The sequence below is a fragment of the Falco cherrug genome, chromosome 1 (genome assembly GCF_023634085.1).
Source record: "Falco cherrug isolate bFalChe1 chromosome 1, bFalChe1.pri, whole genome shotgun sequence".
Lineage (NCBI taxonomy): Eukaryota > Metazoa > Chordata > Aves > Falconiformes > Falconidae > Falco > Falco cherrug.
The window spans coordinates 38,742,946-38,768,599 of record NC_073697.1 but is presented as its reverse complement, the minus strand read 5'-3'; the positions used below and the strand labels follow the sequence as shown (position 1 = coordinate 38,768,599).

At 46.0% G+C, this 25,654-nt stretch overlaps 1 protein-coding gene across 5 annotated transcripts in view; it reads right to left on the bottom strand.

Moving 5' to 3' along the window:
• Positions 1-25,654, bottom strand: part of ZNF638 (zinc finger protein 638) — a 66,752-nt gene that overhangs the window by 34,237 nt on the left and 6,861 nt on the right. For 4 of the 5 annotated variants that reach the window (XM_055709519.1, XM_055709591.1, XM_055709660.1 and 1 more), the window contains exons 1-2: positions 23,863-24,071; positions 7,046-8,666 (exon numbers count right to left, since the gene is read on the bottom strand). In XM_055709519.1, the coding sequence (XP_055565494.1) occupies positions 7,046-8,666; positions 23,863-24,056 (1,815 nt within the window). In that variant the 5' untranslated portion in view covers positions 24,057-24,071. Of the gene's footprint in view, positions 1-7,045; positions 8,667-23,862; positions 24,072-25,654 lie in introns of those variants that run through there. The other variant, XM_055709723.1, reaches the window with a different exon arrangement.

Here is a 25,654-nt window from a genome sequence, read left to right as displayed (position 1 = left end):
AACGAACTCAAATACCATTTCTAGAGGGGCCTGACTTTGCATGCCTTAAGCTCAAAAGCATTCGCTCATAATAATGTTACAACTAAAGGTCAGCCAAAACGATGAAAATTTTCACACCCGCGCTGGTTTTTTTTAAGATTATAATTACTTAAAAAAAGTTTTGCTTGCGAATAACTGATGGGTGAAGCATGAGACAAATCCAGAAGTATAATGCAAGCCCTCAATCCTGAAAAATACTTCAACATGGTTTTAACTGTAAACACAGAATCAGCCCCCAGCACGGGAAACCGAACCTACTGTGAAAGCAACTGCTGTAGTCAGTTTGCAGCGGAGAAGAGGTATCGCAGGGTGCTAAACTGTAAGGTATAGTATGTCATCAGTGATAATTACTAAGCATCCTTAAAAAAACCAATTTCTAGCTGCTTTAACAATTTAAAACAGGTAATAATGGCTGAATAACGCAACTGACAGGCAAGGCTTCATAAAAGAATTTGCAGTTGTGAAATGATGTATCGCTTTTTCTAAGTGCATGCTGGTTTATAACACAAAAGATTATAAAATGCGTAGTTGGCAGTATCAAACTCTCTTGTTCATTGACAGAAGTGCTGAACACACTGGTTAAAAGAAAAGCTCATGATGGTTTACTCAAAGCCTATGAGGTGGAAGAATTAATGTGACCAGGGCACAGTTTTGTGCATTTTGACAGCAGAGAATGTGGTGAAAACAGCCGTTCCTTGCACTTACATGATCCGATCAGCCTATCAACACTCAAATGGGCTACAAGACAACTACCCAAACTATTTATACTCCATGTACAAAAAAACATGGGGTTTAAAGAAATTAAAATACATTTTAAGCACCACACTTATTATAATTTCCTGAAGAAACAGATATACTAGTTAATGTCAGAAAGGCACTGAAAGATTTTACTAGCCATGTTCATAAAATTCTGTTCATTCTAGCTCTTCAAATAAAGTCAGAACAATATTACTTGGAAGACGCTTTCCACTAGTCTCACTAGTCAAACCAAAACACGTTAAGAGTTGAACAGACTGATAAAACAACTTGCAGCTGTAGATCTGCGCACACAGTGAATATACAGCATGCATACACGTCAAGAGCAAGCAGTTCATCGTTACATGCTATTTTCCCTAATAACAAGCCATTATTAAGCAATCCTGTTCTTAAGAATGCTATTTTTCTGGAGTCTTGAAGTTTGACAGGAAAAAGAAAGACTATTACTCAAGGGCTAAAACAAATTAGCTTGTGGAAATGAAAGGAAATTGGGCTTCAAGCATCCCACTTCCGTGGTCCCAAACGAAGAAAGCGCGCACAGTGCCTGCGAGGGCCGAGGTTTTTTTGCTTCCAAGTGTCTTTAGCTACCGGTCCAACGAGCATTAACAAGACTGGCAAGCCTACAAAGGGATATTCTCCTCCCTAACAAACCCAACATTCTTCTCTTCTTCAAGTCTTCATTATGCCAATGCCCTCTTGCATTTCATAGAATTACAGGGGTCTTGATTTATGCATATTCCTCCTCTTTGATTAATTCCTTGCCCTTCTCGGTCTGCAAAAATATTCCGCTCCCTCTGGCAAGTCTGTCCCCAAAGACAGATCCTTCCCTAAAAACAACTGCATCCCTTCCCAACACAAGCGCTCCAGAGAGGTCCTGAAGCAGAAGCCGACAAAGCACAGTGTCTCCAGCCTCCAACTTCACCTCTTCTGACAATAACGCACAGGGATAGTACCTGCACTTGTTGTGCTGCTTTCACAGCAAGGCATTGCATAGAAAACTAGGAGTAAAATGGACCAGACCCCATTTTGTGCCCTTACTTCAGCAAAGGAATCATAAGTGCAATTCTCTGTGGAAAACCTTGAGTCCCCATGACTTCAACAACGTAAAGACCATGAAGACATCACCCTCACTAGAAAAGAAAAATTGTAACATATGCAAATACGATCCCTCGTGCTTGCAATATTGCAAATCCGCTTTGCTCAAAAAGTGACCTATGTTTGAAGACTGAGAAATGACTTCATTATTCCAATATAACCACAATTTCAGGTTGAAAATGAAGCTGCTCTGTGAAGCATTCACAAAATGTTTCAATATATTGGGGGTTTTGTAAATATATTTGAAAGAAGACAACACCGAGGCGCGGTTTCACCTAACTATGGGCAGAACTGGGTACTCTCCCCTAAAAAAAAATTGCAGGACACAAATGCATAAATTTTTGAGAATACCTTCTGCATCAACAAGCCAGCTCAGCATCAATTAATTTTTCAAATTAAATTTTTAATGCTCAAAAAGCCCACCTTTCTGGAGTATACCTTTTCTTATAACGCAGTATTGTGTGCAGCCATCTCTGACAAAACTACAGAAACCTTCCTAACACAAGATAAAAATAAGGACAAAACTTTCACATTTCTGATGCTGCTCCAACAACAACTAACTTTCAAGTCCACGACAATCATAGTTTACCACAAACCCACAATATTTCAGAGAACTAAGTAGTCTGCTAGAGAGCTGATACCTGTCTGAAGGACCATGGATAGCCAAGTCCAAAGTTGCACTGTTGATTCAAAAAAAAGGACTTCGCCCAGTTCAAACCGAACACACACCTCAGCACAACACAAGGCTCAACCGAGGTGGCTGAAGGCATCGTCAAATAACTGAGGCCCCTGCCACTTATTGCTAAGGATCCAGCAGGCCATTTTTAGAGGAAAAGAAATGCTAAACAAGAGTTATATCCAAAATCCATTGCATGCAACAGCTGGAGCATTCTTCACATCCAACCCCAGCTGCAAGAAGCGTATTACACAGCCACTGACCTGCCATGTATCACTACACATGAGGATTATCCATATGCCTTACAAAAAAGTTTCAAAGCTTAAGGAGAAATATATTTTTCATGGACAGATCTACAATAGCTATGCCATGGAGGTGGAAGATAACTTTTGACTTTTGAATAGTATAAGCAAAAAAACCCAACACCTTCAAATACATGTAAGTAGTTCTGTAGAAGAGATGCTCAGGATTCTTTTCAGATTACAAAAGAGCTAGAAAATACATTTACTTACTTAGCTGTATGACACTCAAAACTCAAAGCACAGAACTCTATTTTGGTACTGTGCAGACATCTCAAGACCATTTTCAGCTTTGATTTCATCAGACCTCTTTAAATTAGATACTTAAAAAGAAAGACCTGCAGGGAGAACAGATCAGGTGCTTTGGACAACAGAAGCGTTTTTCACTCCAAGCCAGTGTTTCACAATGTTTCTGGGAAAGCCAAGCTGGAAGAACAAGGGGGATACAGTTCAGATGATGCAAACACAAAGTTTTAGCCACTAACAGTCACTGTAGCTTCAGCAGCAGACTGACCCTCAAAAGCAGGACTTGGGTCTCACACCCAGCTGCAATCCTGTCACTTGAACAAACCAACAGCATCTAACACACTTAAATTCCCTTCCAAGAGGTAATGCAGCCTCTGCTTCAACCTTGGCAAGAAAATGAATCCTAGATGAGTCTGTACATCAGTACAAGACTGGATTAAAAGAACCTACAAAAAAAGAAAGCTCATCACCATGAATACTCTGAACTTTGAAACCATCATTTTAACATCATTGAAACTTTGTTTTTCAGATATCCAGTACCTTCAAGCATTGGAGAAAGAGGTTTTCCTCATTTGCTATCTTGCATCATCTTCACCCATTCCTGTTTCGTGTTACCCACTCCGCCTACTTTCTTTCCAATTCGCCACATTACAAAAACATGTTTATAACACAGCATTCTTAAAATGCTTGTTACAACTTCACAGAATCACAGTATGGCCTGGGTTAGAGGGGACTTTAAAGTCCACCCAGTTCCAGCCCCTGCCACAGGCAGGGACACCTTCCACCAACCCAAGTTGCTCCAAGCCCCATCCAGCCTGGCCTGGGACACTGCCAGGGATGGGGCATCCACAGCTGCTCTGGGTAGCCTGTGCCAGCACCTTGCCACACTCATGGTAAAGTATTGCCTCCTAATATCTAATCTAATTTACTCTCTTTCAGCTTAAAGCCATTCCCCCTTGTCCTAGTGCTCCAGGCTCATGTAAAAAGTCCCTCTCCAGCTTTCTTGTTGGCCTCTTTAGGTACTGGAAGGTCCTCTAAGGTCTCCCCGCAGCCTCTTCTTCTCCAGGCTGAACAACCCCAACTCTCCCAGCCCATCCCCACACACACAGCAGAGCTGCTCCAGCCTCCGACCATCTTCACGGCCTCCTCTGGATGTACTCCAACAGGTCCTTGGCCTTCTTACGCTGGGGGCCCCAGAGCTGGAGGCCCCAGAGCTGGAGGCAGCGCTGCAGGGGGGTCTCACAAGAGCAGAAGGCAGAGCCCTGTCCCTCACTCTGCTGGCCACGCTGCATGTGATGCAGCCAAGGATTCAGTTGGCTTTCTGGACTGGAAACACACATTGCCAGGTCATGTTGAGCTTCTCATCAACCAAAACCCCTAAGTCCTTCACCTTGGGGCTGCTCTCAGTCTGTTCTCTGCCCAGCCTGTATCCATGCTTGGGATTGCCCTGACCCAGGTGCAGGACCTTACACTCAGTCTTGCTGAACTTCATGAGGTTTGCATGGGCCCACTTCTCAAGCCAGTCAAGGTTCCTCTGGATGGCATCCCTTCCCTCCAGCGTGTCAACTGCAACAACAGCTTAGCACTGTTGGCAGACTTGCTGAGGATGCACTCAATCCCAGTGTCCATGTTGCCGACAAAGATGTTAAACCGTGGCAGTTCCATTACTGACCACTGAGGAACACCACTCGCCACTAGTCTGTGCTTGGACATCGAGCTGTTGACCACAACTCTCGAGTACGGCTGTCCAGCCAATTCCTCATCCACCCAGTGGTCCATCCATCAAATCCACATCTCTCCAGTTTGAAGACAATGGTGTCACGCGAAATGACATCAAATGCTTTGCACAAGTCTTTGGTACTATGCACCAGAAATCACATCTAATCACGATGACCTAAAACTAGCTCCAAAGTTCCAATTCACCTACAGGTGAGCTGCAGAGACCAAAGGTCCACCTAGCTTACCTAGCACCTCTACTCCCATGGCACGCAACAGGGGCTGGCTAGGGAAGTGTGTTAGGAAATTTCCCCAGCATACACCTCCAGCCATCCGCTCATCCAGGACTTCTTGTGCCATCAGAGGGTCTCTGCGTAACCTCAGAAGGCTTTTCTTCCCAGAACTTCTTATTTTTCAACTAAGTTTTCACAACATTGTGGCAAACAGTATCTATGCTCTGTGTGAAACAACCACTTCCTAGTACAAGTCATACCACACATGATTATCAATTTCCCCTATGCCAGTGCCCCATCACTTCTTGTTCAGTTTGAAGATGCTGTTTCATATGCTTCCTCCTCTGTAACACTCAGACAAAAAACTGAATGTCTAGGTAGTCTTTAACAATGCAACTGAGACAAAGACAACTTTTATTTGTAATGCCAAACCGTAAAGCTGGAAGTAAGGCAAATTCTTCAGAATTCACAAATACACAAGACTAATCATTTCTTGAACACACTTTTATTTTTTGCAGCAAGAAAAAAAACCACAACCCTAACTATTATGGTTATTTTGCAACGCTGTTGTCTAAACACAGCTTGCCGTGTGAGGTCTCAAAACAGTCTGAACTGCCTACGCAGCAGCAAATGTACATAAAGAAAAAAACCCATAAAGTTAATATGCCAAAGCTAGAAGCAGCCATGACAGACAGAAAAGGCTGCATAGCTGCAGGCAGATCAGGATGTCTAGAGAACACCTGCTATGCTGTAGTGCTATTAGGACAAGAAGTTACAACCCTTAATCTCCCCAGAAAACTTCATAGCTAATTTGTCAAGAAGTATTTTTAGTAATAACGTTTGCTTCATTTCAGAAAGCACCAGTAAGCAAGCTACTGAATAATTCACTGAATAATTCACATTTAAACAGATTACACTTTTCCAAAGTGCTTCATCCATTTATCAACACAAACCCAAATATGTTGCCCTGTTCCATTTTACATTTTAAATCAAACTTCCCTTTAAGTTTTCAAGCCTGCCCAAGCAGCTGCACTTCTCCCTGGCCTTCAGTGCTTCCGGTGTGTAAGTACTTGAAAATGTATTTTTACTCTGAAGCCCCTAATGCAGCTGTCACAGTCTTAACTATTAATTCAGCTTTTTTAATACATAGCACAAATAGGGCCTAGCAATCTTGCATGATTTTGCCAAATTGCAAAAGAGCACCTCCCCACAGGTGTTTCTTTTTCCATTTGTTGAAGACTATTTAAAATTTAAACACATGTAAATAATAACTAATTATACAATTTTCAAGATTTCGTTCTCCTGTATTTTTGATATATCAATCCTAGGTCTTGGCTTTCAGAACGTTTTTCTCTCTCCCAGTATCCACCAGATCCTTTTCTTCCTGCAAGAGCTGAAACTGTTACTTGCTTCATAGCTGAAAGCTCAGTCAGATGAATGAGAGCATTTTGTGTGTCCCTCAGAGCTAGTTTTCAGTCTCTGGAACAGTCAATGTCACATAGACCACACTTGGAAGATTAAATTTTTGCAGATAAATAGGCTGCTTTGTTTTAATGCAGACTTTGCAGGAGGGGGGCTGAATGCATGAACATCTCATCTACCACAATTTTTGCACACATTTTAGTCACCCAGATGATGTTAGTATTTTACTCCACTGATAAAGGGTTTGTTTTGTCATTTGAGACTCGCTGTAGAGGACATAAATAGTTTTTAATATTTTTAAAAATGGGAGAAAAAAAAAATCAATGTGTGTGGCAACTTTGAAATGCAACTTTGAAATGCAACTTAGAACAGAACACACTGTGCAGCAGTTGCAATAATTTACCAGCACCATTTCTAGCACTTTGAAATTTGCACGTAAGCACTCAAACTGATGAACAGCATCACAATTCATTTAATGCACAGTAAAAAATTAGTTCATAAAACAGTGCAGCAGGTAAGATGCCGAGTACAAGTTTATGCAATAATCTTTGAAAGACACTCACCTTCATATGAGTGCATTCAATGTTACACAGAGAACACATATGTGGAAATATTCTTGGAGATGTAGCATAGTAGTCATTCATCATTGACGGAGTGGGCAATCTTTTTATCTTCTGGGCATCAGACTGGGGAAACACTGGAAGCCACGATGCTTTCACAATACCAAAAGGAGATTTAATTGGGCCCTCAGCCTGTGTCTGGAAGGGCTTCTGTCCTGCTCCTGAGCTGCTCTGGGCATTAGACTGGCTTGTCCCAGATTCGTGCTGAATTCTTTCGTGCTGGCTCATAGCTGCAAGAATTTCAGCTGAAAAGGGTGGCTGGGTCATCGGTGGCATTACGTGCTGGGTCATAGACGGTTGGACAAGAGGCGGTATGACAGGTGGCATCATGGGCTGGGCCAAGGGTGGCATTATAGGTGGCATCATAGGTGGCATGACAGGCGGTATTGCAGGCTGGGATACGGGTTTCACCACGGGGAGTCCAGGGGGTGTTGCACACAATGCAGACACCTTTCCTGTAGTCTCAGCTGGAAAGAATGATCGAGTATTTGAGGAGTCATTCTGGAACCCCGTTGGTTTTATTAACTCTTCAACTGGAAACACCGGATTACACGTCACACTGGATGGTGGGACACCCATCGACATATTCTGTTCTCGTTGGAAGTCTTCTCTATTCTCTCCACTTGATGCTTCAGGATTATAGACGCGTGCTTCAAGAGGATCTTCAGTTAACACTTCAGGATTATAAGCATGCACTTCAAGGGGATCCTCAGTGTAACCGTATTTGCTCGCATGCCCATAATCAATCACTTTACTCTTGACTGCTGCGCCACCACTTGTACCACCAATCGTTTCTTCTCCTCGGCTCTGAGTATGCAAACCAGACAAAGAATGACCCATCTTACGCATCCGTATTTCTCTCAAGATTAGCGGCATGTTTTCAGGCGTTAACTGATCATCTGGATAGCGACTGAGTTCCTCCAAATCTTCATTAGACAGCCCAAAACTCGCTAAAATGCTGGAAGCACTTTCTGGCGTGTAGCGGTTCTGGGCATTTGAATTCTGCTCTGCGATCCGCGCTGAGGCAGGTGGCTTTTGCCCAGTTGTCCCAGCCGAGCACGGGCTATTATCCCAGCAACTTGTGCGAGGCTCTCCCTTCTGCTCCTGGTGTAGGTTCGTCTTCTCTTTTACCTTCCTCGGATCAGCCCTGTGCAGAGTTACCCGAACGTTTATCCTCTGCGAACCCGTCCACTGAAACGTTTCCTGGCCCGAAAATCTTTGTGATATCCCTTGAGGTGTTCCAGGAGCAGGCTTTCTCTGAAGACCTGCCGCACCTCCTCCCCTAAAGGAGCCTGGAGGCTTTGTGCCGGATGGATTAGGTCCTCTCGGCCTCTGAGGTAAAGTTCCTCTAGGACTAAACATTGCGCTTTTCAGAAATGCCTGATTTAACCAAGCATAAGGAGGTGCAGAACGGTTGGTAGCAACTGAGGTCAATTGCTGAAGAGCCAACTGTGTCTTAATTTGTGCAAGCTGTAAAGGAGGAGGGCCCAACAGAAGTGGGCTTGCAATGCCAAGGTTCAAGGAATTCACAAGTGGTGCGAAACTTTCCAAGAATAACACAAAGCTGAAAGTTAAAAGACAAGTATTAGATTATTTTATCTTTTCGCCTACTTTATGCAGTGGATTCTATAACCGGTGACAAAAACAACCGAAGTCACAAAACAGCATTTTAGTAACAGTTTAAATGGTACTTTTGCACTCAAAATTCTGTCAAACATTAACATTTTCTTTCACCGCATAAAATCTTAATATGCAGTGAAAAGACAACAGACAGTTACGTAAACAAGCTTTGCCCAACAAGTTCAGTGTCACAGATCACATACCTAGTGTTGACACTCTTTCAACAGCATTTGCTGAAACTTGGTGTTTCAGTTCTTGATGACAACATCGTTTGGATTTATTTACAATTACAGCTATTTTACGAGCAATAAGCCAAAGTATTAAAACCTTCTCCAACTGTTTATGAGGTATGAATTGTAAGTGAAACCATCATGTAGAGAATTCAAAACAGTTACAACTTGGATGTCAAGCCACTGTGGAATTGATCTGAAGACAGCAGAGGAGTTTTCAGGAGGGACACTCCCATGACCACTCTCATGGGTAAACTACTATAGCCCGAAAGTATTCAAAGGGTGTGACAACATTTGAATTCCATGGCTAGAAAATTTCCATTTCCCAGATGTTAAAGGCAAGATCTTATATTGAAACAACTAACAGAAAGGTATAAAATCATATAGAGACTGAAACCATCCACATACAAGCATAAAAAAAGCACAATGGCAATGGAAACCGCTCTTTTCTTTCAGATGAAACCACTGAGAAGTCAGACCTGGAAGGCAGTAAAAGAATGTACAAATACAGGCAGAATAAGACAAAGTGATGCTCACACTAACAAAAAAATGAAATACCACAGAGTTTTGGAAATGCGTTCTTGCAGCATACTCAGAGCAAGGTGCCTCATCTACCCATGCTCCAAACCTGTGGCATCGGCACAGTCAGAAGGATCCCAAGTCCTAATTCCACCCCTCATCACTCTGCTGTCTCCCAAACCCAGATAACCTGCTGTTTCCATGCTTCTTGCAGCAATACATTAGGTTTGAATGAGCTTTACTAGTAGGTTTTCACCAAGCCTAACTATAATAGGACTTGCAGACACCCCTAGTTTCTGAACTTGCATGCTATACTTCTGCAGTGTTGAGGTTCTTGTCTCACCAACACCAATTCCATCACAGGTTTTGTCTGCAAATCTCACTTGACTCCAAACAAAAGTTTTTCAAGTAAATGTAGGTGCCTCTCTCATGTCTGTAATCTATAAGGACTGAAGTTCTGAAGCTTGAGGACCACAAGTCAAAAAATAAAAATTACATGCAGCTACAACTTGAGAGAGGTGAGCCACATACAAGCTGCAGGAGACTCAGATTTTACAGCTGAACTCCTCTAACTTGTTACTATCTGCATGTTAACCATTCTGAGTTTTATTAGCAATTATTTAACTAAGTACAAACTGAAGGCAGGCCAAGCAGAAACAGTAGCTTCAGAAACATTAATCATATTCTCCTCTCCATTACAAAAACAGAGGAAGCTATAATAAAGAAAAGATTCCTACCAGACAACAATCCCAAAACTCTGGCCTCTTATCCAGGACTCCTTACCCAATACCCCTCCTCCCTCAACAAATTCAATCATATTTAAATGGTAACTGCATGATAGGCCAAGTTTGTTCAAGACAGTTTCAAAACAGACTATTAAGCAAACACGCACAAAGTAATCTCTTGCCTTTCAGTTGTGCGGTCCTCTGGAACTCGCATCACTGCAGGGCAAAAAAAACCCTGTCAGCCCACTAATTTGCAAAGCAGCTGGAGAGAGAACTATACCAAAGCCATCCATAACAAGCATGAATACATTAGTAAAGCACATTTTAAAAATAAACATGCTGGTTTTCATGGTTTAACCCTGGCCAGCAACCGAGCCCCACAGAGCTGCTCACTCACTCCCCCCTCCATGGGATGGGGAAGGGTGAAAATGAGCAAACTTGTGGAATTGAGATAAAGACAGTTTATTAGGGACAGAAAAGGAAGAAAATAGTAACAACATTGATAAAAGAATTAGAATATACAAAGCAAGTGATGCACAATGCAATCGCTCACCACCAACTGACCGATGCCCAGCCAGTCACCAAGCAGCAGCCCCTGGCCAGCTTTACCCCCAGTTTATATACTGGGCATGATGTTCTACAGCATGGAATACCCAGCTTTGGCCAGTTTGGGTCAGCTGTCCTGACCCAGCTTCTTGTGCCCCCAGCTCTCTTGCTGGCAGGTTTCCAGAAGCTGAAAAGCCCTTGACTTCATATAAACACTACTTAGCAACAACTAAAAACAGTAGTGTGTCATCAACATTATTCTCCTAAATCCAAAACACAGAATTGTACCAGCTACTAGGAAGAAAATTAACTCTATCCCAGCCAAAACCAGGACATTGGTTTGCAAACTGAACCTTAATTCAGTGGATGACGAATCTTCCAAGGGATCTGTTCAGAAGCAAACCACAACTTCACAAGGTAGAATTTTTACCTAGATTTCCAGGCAGCGGAGACCACTCAAGTCACCAGCGTGCTGTGATCAGGTACACTCCCACCCCAGGATCCTGAACCACTGCCACAAGTCATATGCCTCTACAAACCTCTTGTCAGAGTTTGCACACTGTCAGCCTAGTCAGGAGATGGTGATCTGGGAATCGGCAGACAGAAAAAGCCAGCCAAAACATTGCCTGGTCAGGTCAGTACCAGAATGCCACAATGAGATGTCCTGATTTATAATAATTTTTAAAGCTATCACTCCACCAAACTCCTAAGGTGCAGTCAGGATCAACAGGGGATATGGGTATATATATGCTCACTTCGCCTCAGAATGCGCTACTGGGATAATCTATTTAAAATCAAAACTGATCTAATTTCTTCTGCTTTTCGGTGAATATTCTCAACTGACATTGGAGATAACTTTTTCCCACTTTTGGGCTGGTTCTGGCTGGGCTAGAGTTAATTTTCTTCATCACAGCTAGTATGGGGCCGTTTTCTGGAATTGTGCTGCAAACAGCATTGGTAGCACAGGGCTGTTTTCGTTACTGCCCAGCAGCGCTTGCACAGAGCCAAGGGCTTTTCTGCCCCTCACCCCACCCCGCAGCAAACAGGCTGGGGGGCACAAGGAGCTGGGAGGGGACACAGCTGGGACAGCTGACCCGAGGGATATCCCATACCATATGGTGTCATGCTCAGCATATAAAGCTGGGGAAGAAGAAGGGAGGACACTCGGAGTGATGGCATTTGTCTTCCAAAGTCCCCGTTACGCATGATGGAGCCCTGCTGTCCTGGAGATGGCTGGGCACCTGCCTGCCCATGGGGAGCGGGGAATGGATTCCTTCTTTTCCTTTGCTCCTGCACAGATTTTGCTTTCCCTATTAAACTGTTTTTACTTCAGCCCAAGAGTTTTCTCACTTTTGCCCTTCCGATTCTCTTCCCCATCCCACCAGGGGGGGAGTGAGGAAGCAGCTGCATAGAGCCAAGTGACTGGCCAGGGTTAAACCACGACAGTTTTAGCAACAGTGCTCCAAAATGAGGAAAACACGTCGTTTTGGATACTAAAAACATAAAAATAGCCTTACTGAAGTAGAACAAAGGTCCAATAGCCTGTGTTCAACAGTACCCAATACCCATTGCTACAGACCATGCTAACAAGTTAACGTTCCTTCTCCTAAGTCTCAAAAATTTCTTCAATTAACAGTCTAAAGGTTGCAATGTCATTTTACCTGAGACATTAATTAAGCAAAGTAGTCAGAGACTTCTCTCAGAATCAGTGAACAAAATGCTGCAATCTCTTCAGGACATGGTAATACTGTGCCTGCTAACTTACCCTCCAAAAATGTTAAAAAACAAACAGCCTCACAAGTGGATGCTCCGTAACAAAAAAGACCATGAGAGCCAATCCCTCAGCCACCGTGGTGTTAGAAGGCACACACCAAAATCAGCCTCTTCGAGTAAACAGAACAGATGTGGCATTCACATTTAGCCTGGGTCAAGAAAAGAGATGTTAAGAATTTCCCTCTCAAAGGAGAACTATTAAGTTTCCCATCAACAGTAATAATTGCAGAAATACAAAAGACAGTTTTGTCATTTATGTGATCAAAAGGCTAGTTCATGAAAGAATTCAAAACCTAAGTATAAAGTACTCTTAAAGCCAAGATTTTAAAAGGCATCCATATTTGTGCTGTACAGCCCTTAATGACTCTGAAACCTAGCTGCAGCGCAACACTGAGGACTTTACTCAGACCCACAACAATACAAATACGTTTGAGCACATCTAAGGTATTAGTTTCCTCGTCACCTGACCCTATCTACATCTGAAGTTGCAGTAAGAGGCCAGACATTTAAACAGCATTCCTGCCTGTGGAAGCCCTTCGCTCAAATTCTCTTCTGACATCCTGACAGTCAAGCTCTGTACAGCAGCAAGCCTGCAACAAAGCCTTAATCAGCTGGGTCTCATGACTGACCTTTTCAAAAGAAATGCTGGAAATGACAGTTGAAAGATAAAGTGATGCCAAGACTAAGGAAACAATGGTCAGGACATTTAAGGACAGATTCTCACCTTCCTCTTCAGAAGAAGCTTTGTTTGGGGTGTGTCTGTGATCCTACGGACTGCTTTTCCTGGTGCAGTGACATCCTGACCAGTCTTACAGCAGTGACAAAGCACCTTGCTGATGCTTCATCCTAAGTGAATGAAAACTAGGCGGATTCCCCAAAGACCATGGTGCTTACCTGACTCCTGGAAAAGGTAGTCCTTGAAACTTAAAATTTCAGAGTATCACAGAAAGGCCAAATGATACCCTTCTTGCCTTCCCTTCAATTTTACCAGTCCATTTTGCTAAGCTTCCCAATACAGATGGATAACCAAAAAGTTCTGGCTAACCTGCTTACCCACTGGAGACCCTTAAAAACTACATTTGATAGAATCACAGCATAGTTTGCATCAGAAGGGACCTTGAAGATCATCTAGTTCCATCTCCCTGCCACAGGCAGAGACACCTTCCACTAGATCAGATCACTCAAAGCCCCATCCAACCATTTGCTCAGATGGTGAGTACGGGATGGTCTTGCCCCTTCTCTGGCTCAAGGATACAACTAGAATTCAGCCCCCAATGTAAGGACATGGACCTGTTGGAGCACATCCAGAGGAGGCCATGAAGATGATCAGAGGGTTGGAGCAGCTCTGCTATGGGGACAGGCTGGGAGAGTTGGGGGGGTTCAGCCTGGAGAAAAGGCTGCAGGGAGACCTCACAGCACCTCCCAGTACCTAAAGGGGCTGCAAGAAAGCTGGAGAGGGGCTTTTCGCAAGGGCATCTAGGGATAGGACAAGGCGGAATGGCTTTAAGCTGAAAGAGGGGAGATTTAGATTAGCTATTAGCAATATTTACTGTGTAGGTGGCAAGGCACTGGCACAGGCTGCCCAGAGCAGCTGTGGATGCCCCATCCCTGGCAGCGTCCAAGGCCAGGCTAGACAGGGCTTGAAGCAACCTGTTCTGTTAGAAGGTGTCCCTGTCCATGGCAGGGGGGCTGGAACTAGATGGTCCCTTCCAACCCAAACCACTTTATAATTCTATGAATAAGCTTTTACCCTCTCCCTGTAACCTTCCTCCCATCCCAGAGGTCCAGTCGCCTGTGTTTTAAGGGTCCAAGGTCCACCTCTAGTGCAGCTCAGCTGTGTGACAGTTTTCTCAGCAGCCTGGTCAACGTTAATAGTTGTAGGAAAGAGCTCTGATAAGACTTGTTCTCTCTACAGATGTGTAGAGTTAAAAAAAAGGCAGGGGTAGGCAGGATTACAGGCAGACAGGTGTCATCTGCAGCTCAAGAATTCAGTAAGAAAACCACCAAGTATGGTAAAAAAAATAAAAATTCTAAAGAAAAAACAACAGGGAGGTGGTGTTAATGGATGACATCAGTGGATGACAGCAAACTAACAACACTAAGGAGCCGTTTCAGGGAGCAGCAAAGGTCTCTCTTCTGGATGCCCATCTGGTCAGCAAATGCCTTTTGGCTGTCCTATCGGGAACACGTTAATGCCTACAGACCAGCAGTCTGTTAAATCCTACCAGCCTCAGTGCATGTTTAGCAATAAATAAATCGTTTTGCATTTTAAAACTCTCTCTAGGCTGCTTGCAGAGTCTCTCTCTGGGCAAGGCAAAAGCCACCTACCCGAAGTGACCCAGAGACGGATGTTAACAAGATGACAATTCACTAAACTGATCTGGAGGTAAGCCAATAAAAATACGTACAAAACTCTCTTACAGGTACAGAAAGCAACAGTCAAAAAGCAGTGGGTACTAGCAGATCTGAAGCAAATAAGAGAAGTTCCTGCAAGCAGAAAATGGGAAATGCAGCACTGACCAACAATGCCACTGAGTTCAAGCTCGGTTTTTTTTTCACCTTCAACACTAGTACCTACATCTTGAAGCTGTACCATTTCAGTTCAGCTGTCTATCAACAACAGAAACACCTTTAAGTCAGCGGTGCAATACAAAAATCAAACAGCAAAAAATAAAACCTGGAGGCTTACATTGCAAGTTTGGCAATAAGACTTCATAAGAATGTGGAAGCTGCTTTCTCTAGTCACAAGAGAAAGCTTTATCTGAGGAGATAGTCTTGCACAGTCACGGAAAGGACAATTCTCTGCTGATTTCTCTCTATAAATGGTGTTGGATTTCCCGGTAATGTACCAATTACAGAGTAGTCAAACAAAGATTGCATTTCAATATAAAAACACTTTAGGAACCCGGGCATCCTGCAGAGACCAATACTACTGCTAACCAAATATTCACCCATGGCCAACATCCTCAGGACACCCAGAGCAGTGGCAAGCCCAGGAACCCCAGAAGGATCGTCCTGCCTGGACTGACAGAAATGTGATTCTAAACGTGGAGAGGGCTGACCCCAGCCAGCAGTCAAGCACCCACGCAGCTGCTCCCTCACATACCCTCTCCCTAGCGGAACAGGAAAAGGGATAAAGCTCATGGGATGAGACAGAGATGGTGCAAGAAATGAAATGGAGGGAGCCAAGCAAAGGCTATCACTCACCACGTCCTGCAGGCAGGCCAGTGCCCAGCTGGGCTCCAAGCAATTACCTCCTTGGAAGCCAAAATCCTCCTCTTTGCTCCTCCACCCCATTTGTACTGCTGAGCACAACATTACACAATGTGAAACATCCCTTTGGCCGGTTTGGGTTGGCCGTCCCAGCTGCACTCCCTCCCAGCCCACACTCTGGGGTGCAGAAGAAGCCTGGACACTATGCAAGCAGGGTCCAGCAGCAGCCAAAACATGGGTGCATGACCAACACTGGCTTAGTGATGACAGCTAGCTCCATCCCAGCCAAAGCTGGTACAAAACAAGCCCTACTTCATGCAGTCGGAACATGAAGCATACAGCACCGGTTAGCAAGACACCAACAGAAAGAAAATAAACTAAAGCAAGCCATTACCAGAACAGCTTGATCTCCAGCTCAGTAGGACTTTAAGCATTAAACAAACTGCATCTAAACCACACTCCTCCATCGCTGCCAGTCCAACTACATCAAAAATAAGCAACATGAATTCCAGACCCCAAATATGAGAAATTTTGAGACAAGTCAGACTTGTTCCCTAAAATACCAGATCAACTACACACATTATGACAGCTTGAAAATCAAACCAGATGATCTGTTCCTTGGTTTCCTTCAAACCTACAAAAACGTACTAAAAAGACCACTTCCATTTTGAAAGAAATAGTTTTATTATGTGCATCCTATTATATACTCTGTCATTACCCAACAAGCACCTCCCAAAAAGCAAAATCAACTAACAGAACAAATTCAAGAGTAAGACTGCAGAAATCTGAAGCACTAACTTGTAATTCACTCCTGCCTCTTTAGGACTTCTTTTTTTTCCCCAATATTGCCAGAGCTCGAGCAGACCACTGCTAAAAGGCAGTTCACCAAGATGTTTATCACTGCCTGGCTACAAAGGCGACTACTGAAGGCTCACCCTCTTTGCAGTCAGTCATATTTTTTCTTGCTGCCCAGGCTGAATTCAGTGACAGAGGATAACTGCACAATTTCCTACCTTCAAAACTGCACAGCCACCACAGGTCAGGCCACCCGGAGCACTCCAAAGCAACTGCCCCCAAGTCCTGCCCCACTGCTAACTAGTGAAAATCAGAACTGAGTTCTGTGTGTAAGTCCGTATAAACCGATTACATAAACCTGATGCACAAAATGAGCAACTGCCTGAGCTAAACGTAAAATTAATGTCGTCAAGTATTAGTAAGACACTGACAGAAAGCATTACATAGCCGTCTCAAATACGAAAGCACCTAGGAAAAACTAACAGAAGCTAAAGTTTCCTAAATGTAAACAAAATACGATATACATGCATGCAGGGGGCTGACCTCAGCCAGTGGACAAGCACTTGCACAGCTGCTCTCACTCACTGCCCACCACCTCCTCACCTTAGCCAGACCAGGACAGAATAGGAAGAGCAAAAGGCAAGAAAACCTAGGGGTTAACATAAAGACAGTCTAAGAGGTCTTTAGATCCCCCCCCTCAGAAGTGGGGAAAACAACCACAAGCAAAGCAAAGGCAATCACTAACCTCCACCCACAGGCAGACAGATGCTCAGCCAGGCTGAAAAAACATGACCTTGGAAGTCAAGAAACACCCTTTTCTTCTCCTCTACCCCAGCATTTATTGCCAAGCATGACGTTACACAGCTTGGAACAGCTCTTTGGCCAGTTCGAGTTGGCTGTCCCCTCCCAGCCCCTTGCCCACCCCCAGCCCGCTTGCTTGGAGTGGGGTGGCAGACAAGAAAGCCTTGATGCTGTGCAAGAATTGCCTAGCAGGAGCCAAAACATCAGTGCTTACCTACGCTGGTTTAACCAGACATCCAAAACATAGCACCAAGCCCCATCCCAGCCAGATCTGGGACCACTTCGCAACACAAACCACTGAAATATTCCCAACCCTTGGAGGTGGCCTTGGGTCTCTCCAGGAGTTTTCTGCTCAAGGCTCCCGGGGAGGCTGGGCTGCAGTGCTCCACTCCTTGCAGCTGGGTCCTGTCCAGCCCGGCCCAAGGGCAATTGCACCAAACATATGCTGCTGGATCTGTCTGAAGGCCAGCCGCAAGGTCCCACTCAAAACAGTTCCTCTTTTGGGTTACTCAACAGAGAGGACTCACAAGCTGACTGCAACCCAGAACATGCAACACCCACAACACCTAGGAAAGCTGTGGTTTCTTTTTTGTCAGCTGGTGGGGAGACAGCTATCATTGACAATATCCACAGGGACATGATGTCCACCCCTCCAGTCCTGAAAACCAGATTTCTTTTGCAGGTCCCTTGATCTTGCTCTGTTTTATGGCAAAAACAGCCTTCGGAAGGATCTGGATTATTGCTCTTCCTTTCTCAAACACTTTCTACGCTGTGTTGCTCAACACAGTAATGTTGACAGGGCCTCCCTACTCCTGGTCGGAGCATTCATTACCCGACTCCTGCCACAGCAGACCAATGTCCCTTCATCAAACCAGAAAGGGAACAGGCATCCTCAGCCCTTTGACTGCATCTGGGAAATTGCTTCACAGCACCCAGATAATCCTCCTGGATGGACCCTTTTTAGGTGTTCTGCACAATTCACAACACAGGATCTAGGTCCCCACTTCCTCACATGCTCCCCAGGGAGCTATTGGAGAGGGTCAAGCAGATGCTATCGAGATGATAAGGAAGATGCTCCAGTCCCCTCATGAGGAAAGGCTGAGAGAGCTGGGCCCATTCAGCGTGGAGAAGAGACGATTGAGAAGGGGTCATATCAATGGCTACAAATATCTTAAGGGCTGAATGCCAAGAGGATGGGGACAGGCTCTTTTCAGTGGTGCCCAGTGACAGGACAAGGGGCAACAGGCACAAACTGTGACATGGGAAGTTCCACCTGAATGAGGAAGAACTTCTTTACCCTGAGGGTGGCAGAGCCCTGGCACAGGCTGCCCAGAGAGGCTGTGGGGTCTCCTTCCCTGGAGACATTCAAACCCGCCGGGATGTGACTCTGTGCAGCCAGCTCGAGGAGAGCCTGCTTTAGCAAGGGTTAGACTAGGTGATCTCCAGAGGCCCTTCCAACCCCAACCAGTCTGGGATTCTGTGATTCCCCACAGCTGCACAGACAGCATCAGCAGGACCCTCTCCCCTGAGCTGGGAAAGGCCAACTGTGCAGCAACCTTCACAGCTGAGACACCAGCCTGTAGAAGCGAGGAAGAGGAGATTCTATTCCAACCACTTTCTCCACAGCCAGTGCCTTGATGTCTGGCCAGCCCACCATCACCCGGCACTGCTGTATGACACCAGCACATTCAATACTAACCTCTGCACTGGACATCACTCAGATCCCTGGAGACCTGGTTGCTGTTCACCTCCACCACTTCCCTCAAATAACAGACAAGGTGGTCTCTACTTGCCACCACTGCCTACCAGATGATCCTTGAGGGGATATCCCCCCTTTAACAGGAGATGCCTGCACTAAGCCTCTGGTCTAGCCATGGTGTTCATATTTTCCTCAGATCCAAGGACCCTCCAGCTCCTTTGACAGCACTGAACATCAGCCTGGAAAGCACAGGTCAGGTCTCAAACCAGCACTAGAAGCCGCTGCCTCTTTTTGGCAGAGACAAGGCATCCCTCCTTCAGGTGGTCTGCCATTTCAGCAGTATTAATGTGCCTGCTCAGCCAAAAACGCCCAGGCCATCCGAGGTGAAAGCCGCTCTAGGCACCCACCCAAGAGCTGGGTGCCACAGGGCACGTTCCCATCTGCCGTCCCCAGCCAAGTGGTTACTGGAGGATCCACCAAGATCTGAATTTGGATCAGTGGATTCACAGTCTGACGAGATGGCAGCGTGTGCAGGACCCTCCTGGCAGGGGGACACTATAACCACCATTACAACAGCCAAATTCAAAACAGGGTTCACAGTACACAACACTACGAACATTTTTGTTACACCAGGATGTTCAAGAAACCAAAGGGCCATTGCAACAATGTTGGCAGAATCTGTCCCAGAGGAGAAGAGGAGGAAGGTGTAATTGCTGTTTATCTGCAGGGGACGGTTCTCAGAGTACTGGGATGACAGCAACGCAGCAGTCAAATACTAGACCAGGCTCAATACCTCACTTTTACCACAGGTTCCCACAAAACAACACAGTAAACAGCAAAGGCTAAAAGCTGCCACTTCAAAGCCCTACCAAGTAGCAGCTGAACAACAAATACAGCATAGCACACTCCAATCAGATCTGTCGTTACATCTCAATCACCCTCATGCCCCTCGCTGAGCTCCAGAAAGGACTGTGGTGTGTTCCATCGGAATACAAGGAAGAACTACTTCGCCCTGAGGGTGGCAGAACCCTGGGACACGCTGCCCAGAGAGGCTGGGCAGTCTCCCTGGAGACATTCAAACCCATCTGGACACAACTCTGCAGCCTGCTTGAGAGCCTGCTTTAGCAGGGGGTTGGACTGCGTCATCTCCAGAGCTCCCCTCCAACCCTGACCATTCTGTGACTCCGTGTTGCTGCCAGCCAGCAGCCAAACACCCACAGACCTGCCTGCTCACCCCCATTCCCCAGTACAGCAGGATGGGGGAACACAAAGGAGAGAAATCCCATGGTTTAAAATAAAGACAATCTAACAGGTGAAGGAAAGCGAGGGAAAAAATGTGGATAACTGACTAGCTGAAAAGGGTCACATAGACATAGTCCAGCTGGCTGGACAAAAATGCACATTGCTCTCAGCTTATCTGAAGTAAAGCAAAAATAACTGTCTTTGGCTGTTCTTGTTACACAATAACAGGAAGATTTTGGTGGGAAAAGAATGTTGCAGGTGGGAACCGATAACTACAGAAGAGAAACTAGGGGCGGGCTTGGTATTTAGGCAACTAACCAATAATGAGCTTAACTTTTGTAATATGTATGAGCTAATTATAAGAAGGCATAAAAGGTGACTGTAAGAGACAATAAACGAAGTCTGCTGATCACTCATATTGAGCGACTGCGTCTTCCCTCCGTCGCGACAAAAAAAACCAAAACCAAGCAAAGCAAAGGCAATTACTACTCACCACCTCCCACAAGCAGACCAGCACTCTGCCAGGCTTCAAGCAACGTCCTCCTTAGAAGCCAAAAACATCTTTTTCTTCTCCCTCTATCCCAGTTTTTACCGCCAAGCAGGATATTACATGGTATAGAATATCCCTTTAGCCAGTCCAGCTCACAGCTATGTACCCTTCCAGCTTCCCACCTACTCCAGCCTACTGTCAGGAGTGCAGCGGGGAAAGCCTTGACATTGTGCAAGCATTGTTCAGCAACTGCCAAAACACCAGTGGTGATCAACTGTGGTTTAGCCACAAATCCAAAACACAGCTCAGGAGCTGCTGCAAGGAGTTAACTCCAGCCCAGCCAGAACCGCTCAGTAACATAATTCACTGAATATTCCAAAGACTATTCCATTCCAGTGTTCATGGCATTCAATGCATCAAGTTTATATTCACACACCAGAAAAAAAAAAAAATCAGCACAAATCTTTCAGCAAGTAATTCTTAAGACAAAAAAAGGGCATTTTAGCATCTTCATGAACCATTAGCAGCAGCAATCTACTGGACTTTTCCAATTTTCACTTTCCATGTCAAATTTTAAAGCACTACTGTCCTGGTTTCTGCTGGGATAGTTAATTTTCTTCCTAACAGCTGATGCAGTGCTGTGTTTTGGATTTAGGAGGAGAACAATGTTGATAACATACTGATGTTTTAGTTATTGCTAAGTAGTGCTAACTCTAAATCAAAGACTTTTCAGTCTCTGATGCCTTGCCAGTGAAGAGGTGCACAAGAAGCCAGGAGGGAGCCGAGCCAGGACAGCCAACCCAAACTAGCCAAAGGGCTATTCCATACCATGGAACATCATGCCCAGTATATGAACTGGGGGGAATTGGCCCGGGCCTGCTCATCACTGCTCAGGGACCAGCCAGGCATCAGTCAGCAGGTGGTGAGCCACTGTACTGTGCATCACTTGTCTTTCTTGGGTTTATTTCTCTTTTTCTTATCTCCCTTTTCATTATCATTTTATTTCAATTATTAAACTGTTCCTATCTCAACCCACAGCTTTTACCTTTTTTCCCCCCAATTCTGCTCCCCATCCCATCGAGGGAGCGAGCGAGTGGCTGCGTGGTGCTTAGTTGCCAGCCAGGGTGAAGCAACAAGCACAAATCCTGCATGCTGCTTCACAAGTACATTTATATACCTGCAACAGCTCTGAGGCGTACAGAGCTCTGCGTGCCTGATGTGGAGATGTACCCCAGCGCACTGCAGACAAAGAGCAAACAGTAATACTTCTGTCTCAAATTTACTAAAAAAAAATAACCCCAAACTCCATTCACAATGTTTAACTTGATGGCAAAGAAATACGGAAACGTTTTATTTACCGTCAAATGTGAAACACCGGGGGAAAAAAAAATAAAGGCCTCAATGTTCTTCCCATTTCATACACAGACAAGCTCCTTGTCTGGGAAGGACTAAAACAAGCACAGTTGAGCTTCCACTGAGCTCAGCCCCGAAACCAAACTTCAAGATACTTGGGAAATAGAAGGGAAGAATCCAGCCATATAGCAGGAAGCAGCAGGTTTTATAATCACTTGGAACCCCACCCTGGACAAAAATCACACAGTTGTTATCAGTTGTCATAGAAGCTGGAGAAGAAAAGATCAGTCTAGTCCCTCACGTCCTCCACCCTTTGAGAGAGCATGATTGTTCTGGTAGTACTGGCAGATTACTTTTTTTTTTAAATCAGAAAAAAAATGCAATTAAAGATACTTCTTGTCCTTGAAAAGTGCCTTTGCAATAGGGAAAATAACTATCTCACTTTTATATCCACCCTCCTGAAGATCTTACAACACAGTTATGATTTAACATTTTAAATGTCTAGTGAATGGTCAAATACCAAGACAGAAGAGCATAAGCAAAAACCAAACACACATTTCAACATCAGTTCTCAGCTATAAATCAAGATGGACAAGTGTGTTTTATTTGGTTTTCAAAAAACACATTTTAGTCTGTTAAAAATAATCCTATAGAAAAAGAAATTCTTAAAAAATAACAACCTGTATTAAATTACTGTATTAAAATAATTGCAAGCGAGCAAAAATACTAAAGCATTTTGTCTAAGTTGCAAAACAAAGGTCAAATCCCCAAATATGCCAGGTTCCTGGGTAAGCACTACGAACAAGATTATGCTACGGTGCTAAAACACTTTGTCTTGGGTGAAGAGAATTTTTTACATTGTTTTGGTTATTTTGACCAATTCAGATCAACTGCTACCACCTTCAAAGTCAAGAAATGGGACAGCTATCTTGTTAACCCCAACGCACAAGTAGGAGCTACCAGAATACACGTCTACATTCCGAGCTCTCGAAGGATATGGTGATGAAAACCAACCTCCCCAGCTAACCATATGAACATTACTTCAGTCAACAGCCAGTTCTAACGCCAAAACCACCATTCCCAAACTGCCAGATAACTTTGTTTCCATGTAACCTACTACGTTTATGGGCTTAACTAAAGGTGTGGGCTTTCACGGAACCACAGCCAGCTGGAACAGAACAGCGGTAAGAATGAGGCAGGCAGCGCTGCCCCCCCAAGTTCACAGGCAGGTAAAAGCCGAGGCTGAGCCAGCACGGGCCGTGCTCCCGCCGCGCCCCGCAGCCGGTGCCGCAGGTAAGCGCTGTACCCGCTATTTTCATCTCTGCCCGCATTTGTTCAGCTCCTTTTTGCACTGCGAGGGGAACACATCCAGCCGCCGAGCCGGCGACGCCAGCCGTGCCGCCGGGCGCCTGCAGCGCCAGGCAGGGCGCTCGGGGCCAGCCGGCGCCGTGCTGCACCCCCCGGTAGCAAAATAACGAACCAAACGGCGGGAGGGCGGCGCTCCGCCGCAGCACGCCGGTACCGACCGGTGCGCGGCAAACGAGACCTCCGAGGCCGTTACACCGCCTGTCCCCCCCGGCCCCGGATCTGCTCCCGGGACCCGCCAGGAGGCTGCTGGGGGCGAGCGATGCCGGGCCCAGGGGGCTGGGGGAGTGACAGTACGGCCTCCCTCCGCCGCCGCCATTACGTGCGTCCCCTCAGCCCCCGCTGCGCCGCCACACAGGGGCGGGGGGCGGCCGAAGCCCAGCTCCTACCTCCGGCCAAGCACAGCCGAGCCGCGCTGCTGGCAGCCACCCTCCGCTTCGCCGCTGCCCCGCGCCGCTCCCTCCACCGGGCCGGGCCGCGCCGGGCCGGGCAGCGCGGCCGCCGAGCTGCTGCCCCGAGGAGGGAGACAACGGGCACTGCGTATGCGCGCGGCAGAAGGGGCGGTGCGCGGCGGGAGGCGCATGCGCAGAACAGGGCGTGCGCAGGCGCCCTGAGCCCCGCGAGGTCGCGGCGGGGCGGGCCCCGGTGTGGGCACGGTACCCGCGGTGCGCGTGCGCGGCCGCCCGCCCCCGCCCAGGGCAGGAGATGCGCATGCGCCTGGCGTGGGGGCCGCTCTTGGTGCGGTGCATGCTGGGAGCTCGCCCCTCTATAAGTGCTCCTCCAGGCGGGGTGTGGTGGGTGTTGTGTGGCTTTTGGTGTTGGTTTTCTCTAAGTGCTCTTATTGATGCCTTCTGCTCTTTGTAGGCCTGGCATCGTGCCTCCCCTTGTATCCCCCTGTTATTCTTATTTCGGCCTGCTTTCTCTTCGGTTCTCTGCCGAAGGCCTGGGGCCTGCGGTGCAGCTGCACCTTAAGGCCGGGGTGAGGCTGCTGGTGCTTCCTTCCCTCCCTGCTGCTGGTAGTTGGCTTGCAGCTATGGAAACTGGAAATATGGAGGTACTGAGCAGCAGTCCTTCCTTGCCTGAGCTGTCCTCAGCAGCTGCTTCTGGAGTTCTCCTTTCAGGTGGCTCCTGCCTTATGCTTCTCTAGCCTCATGTACAGCCCCAGCTGGATGTGTGGATACCCTCTGACTTCATCTTCAAGGTGTCCTGTGCTTGACCAGGAGCTGCCAGTTTTTCCAGTGAATACCAGCATGGAGTATGAGACTTCTGAGGCACTTGCTCGCTGTGGTTGCCTGTGCTGCTGGCTGCAATGGTGTTTGCTTTTGGAGCAGCAGCATTAATATGTGGTACCTCCAACAAGCTTGCTTCCCTTGGGGGTATGGTGAGTCAGTGTCCCCAAATACAGACTTCCTTCATTAACTATGGACTGTGGTGCTGGTTCTGGCCTGAGAAGAAGAGTCTGAAAAGCTCTGTCACTTTGGTTTGCCCTGCAAGGTTTTGGCACAGGGAGCTCCTGTTGCTCCAGGCTCCACTGTGCTCTTACCCATGAAGCACCTTCATGAAGTCACACACTCCTCTCTGAGGAGACAGGAGGTTCCTTTAAGAACTGCCACATTATTTCCTGAAAATATGAAAGAGGATGCCAAACCTAACCACAGGGACAGACAGAAATGTTGCTGCTGTGTCATGGTGACTGCCCCCAAAGCATATGTTGTATAAAGCAGGCCTGTGACCAGCTTTGCCCAAAACCACACCATTTGCTTGTGCAGCAGAGCATATTTTAGAGCTGCTGAAAGCACTGCATCTTGCTGCAAATGTGGCAGACAGCAGGCACCCACTCGGCTGCTTTTTTAGCAGACTGGGAGTGGGCTGAGCAGTGCCAGTGGACTGTCTGCCATGCAGATCTCTCTGGCTGTGCTGCTTTGAAGTTGCTTGGGCGTTTGTCGTCTTTGTTGTTTGAGATCCTGCAGACATTTTGCATACATCTAGCAAAAATGATTCACTGGTGCTGGGTTTTCTGACAGAGCTGGGCTGACACAAAAATAGGTTGCTGGTCTTCATCTCCAAACCTGTTTCAGCTCCTACCTAGCACATCACAGTCTTGGAAACTCTAAAAGTCTTTAAAAGTTAAGATTTCCATTTCTTCTTGGCTTCTGAAACCTGCTTAGAGCTGTCTAGTCC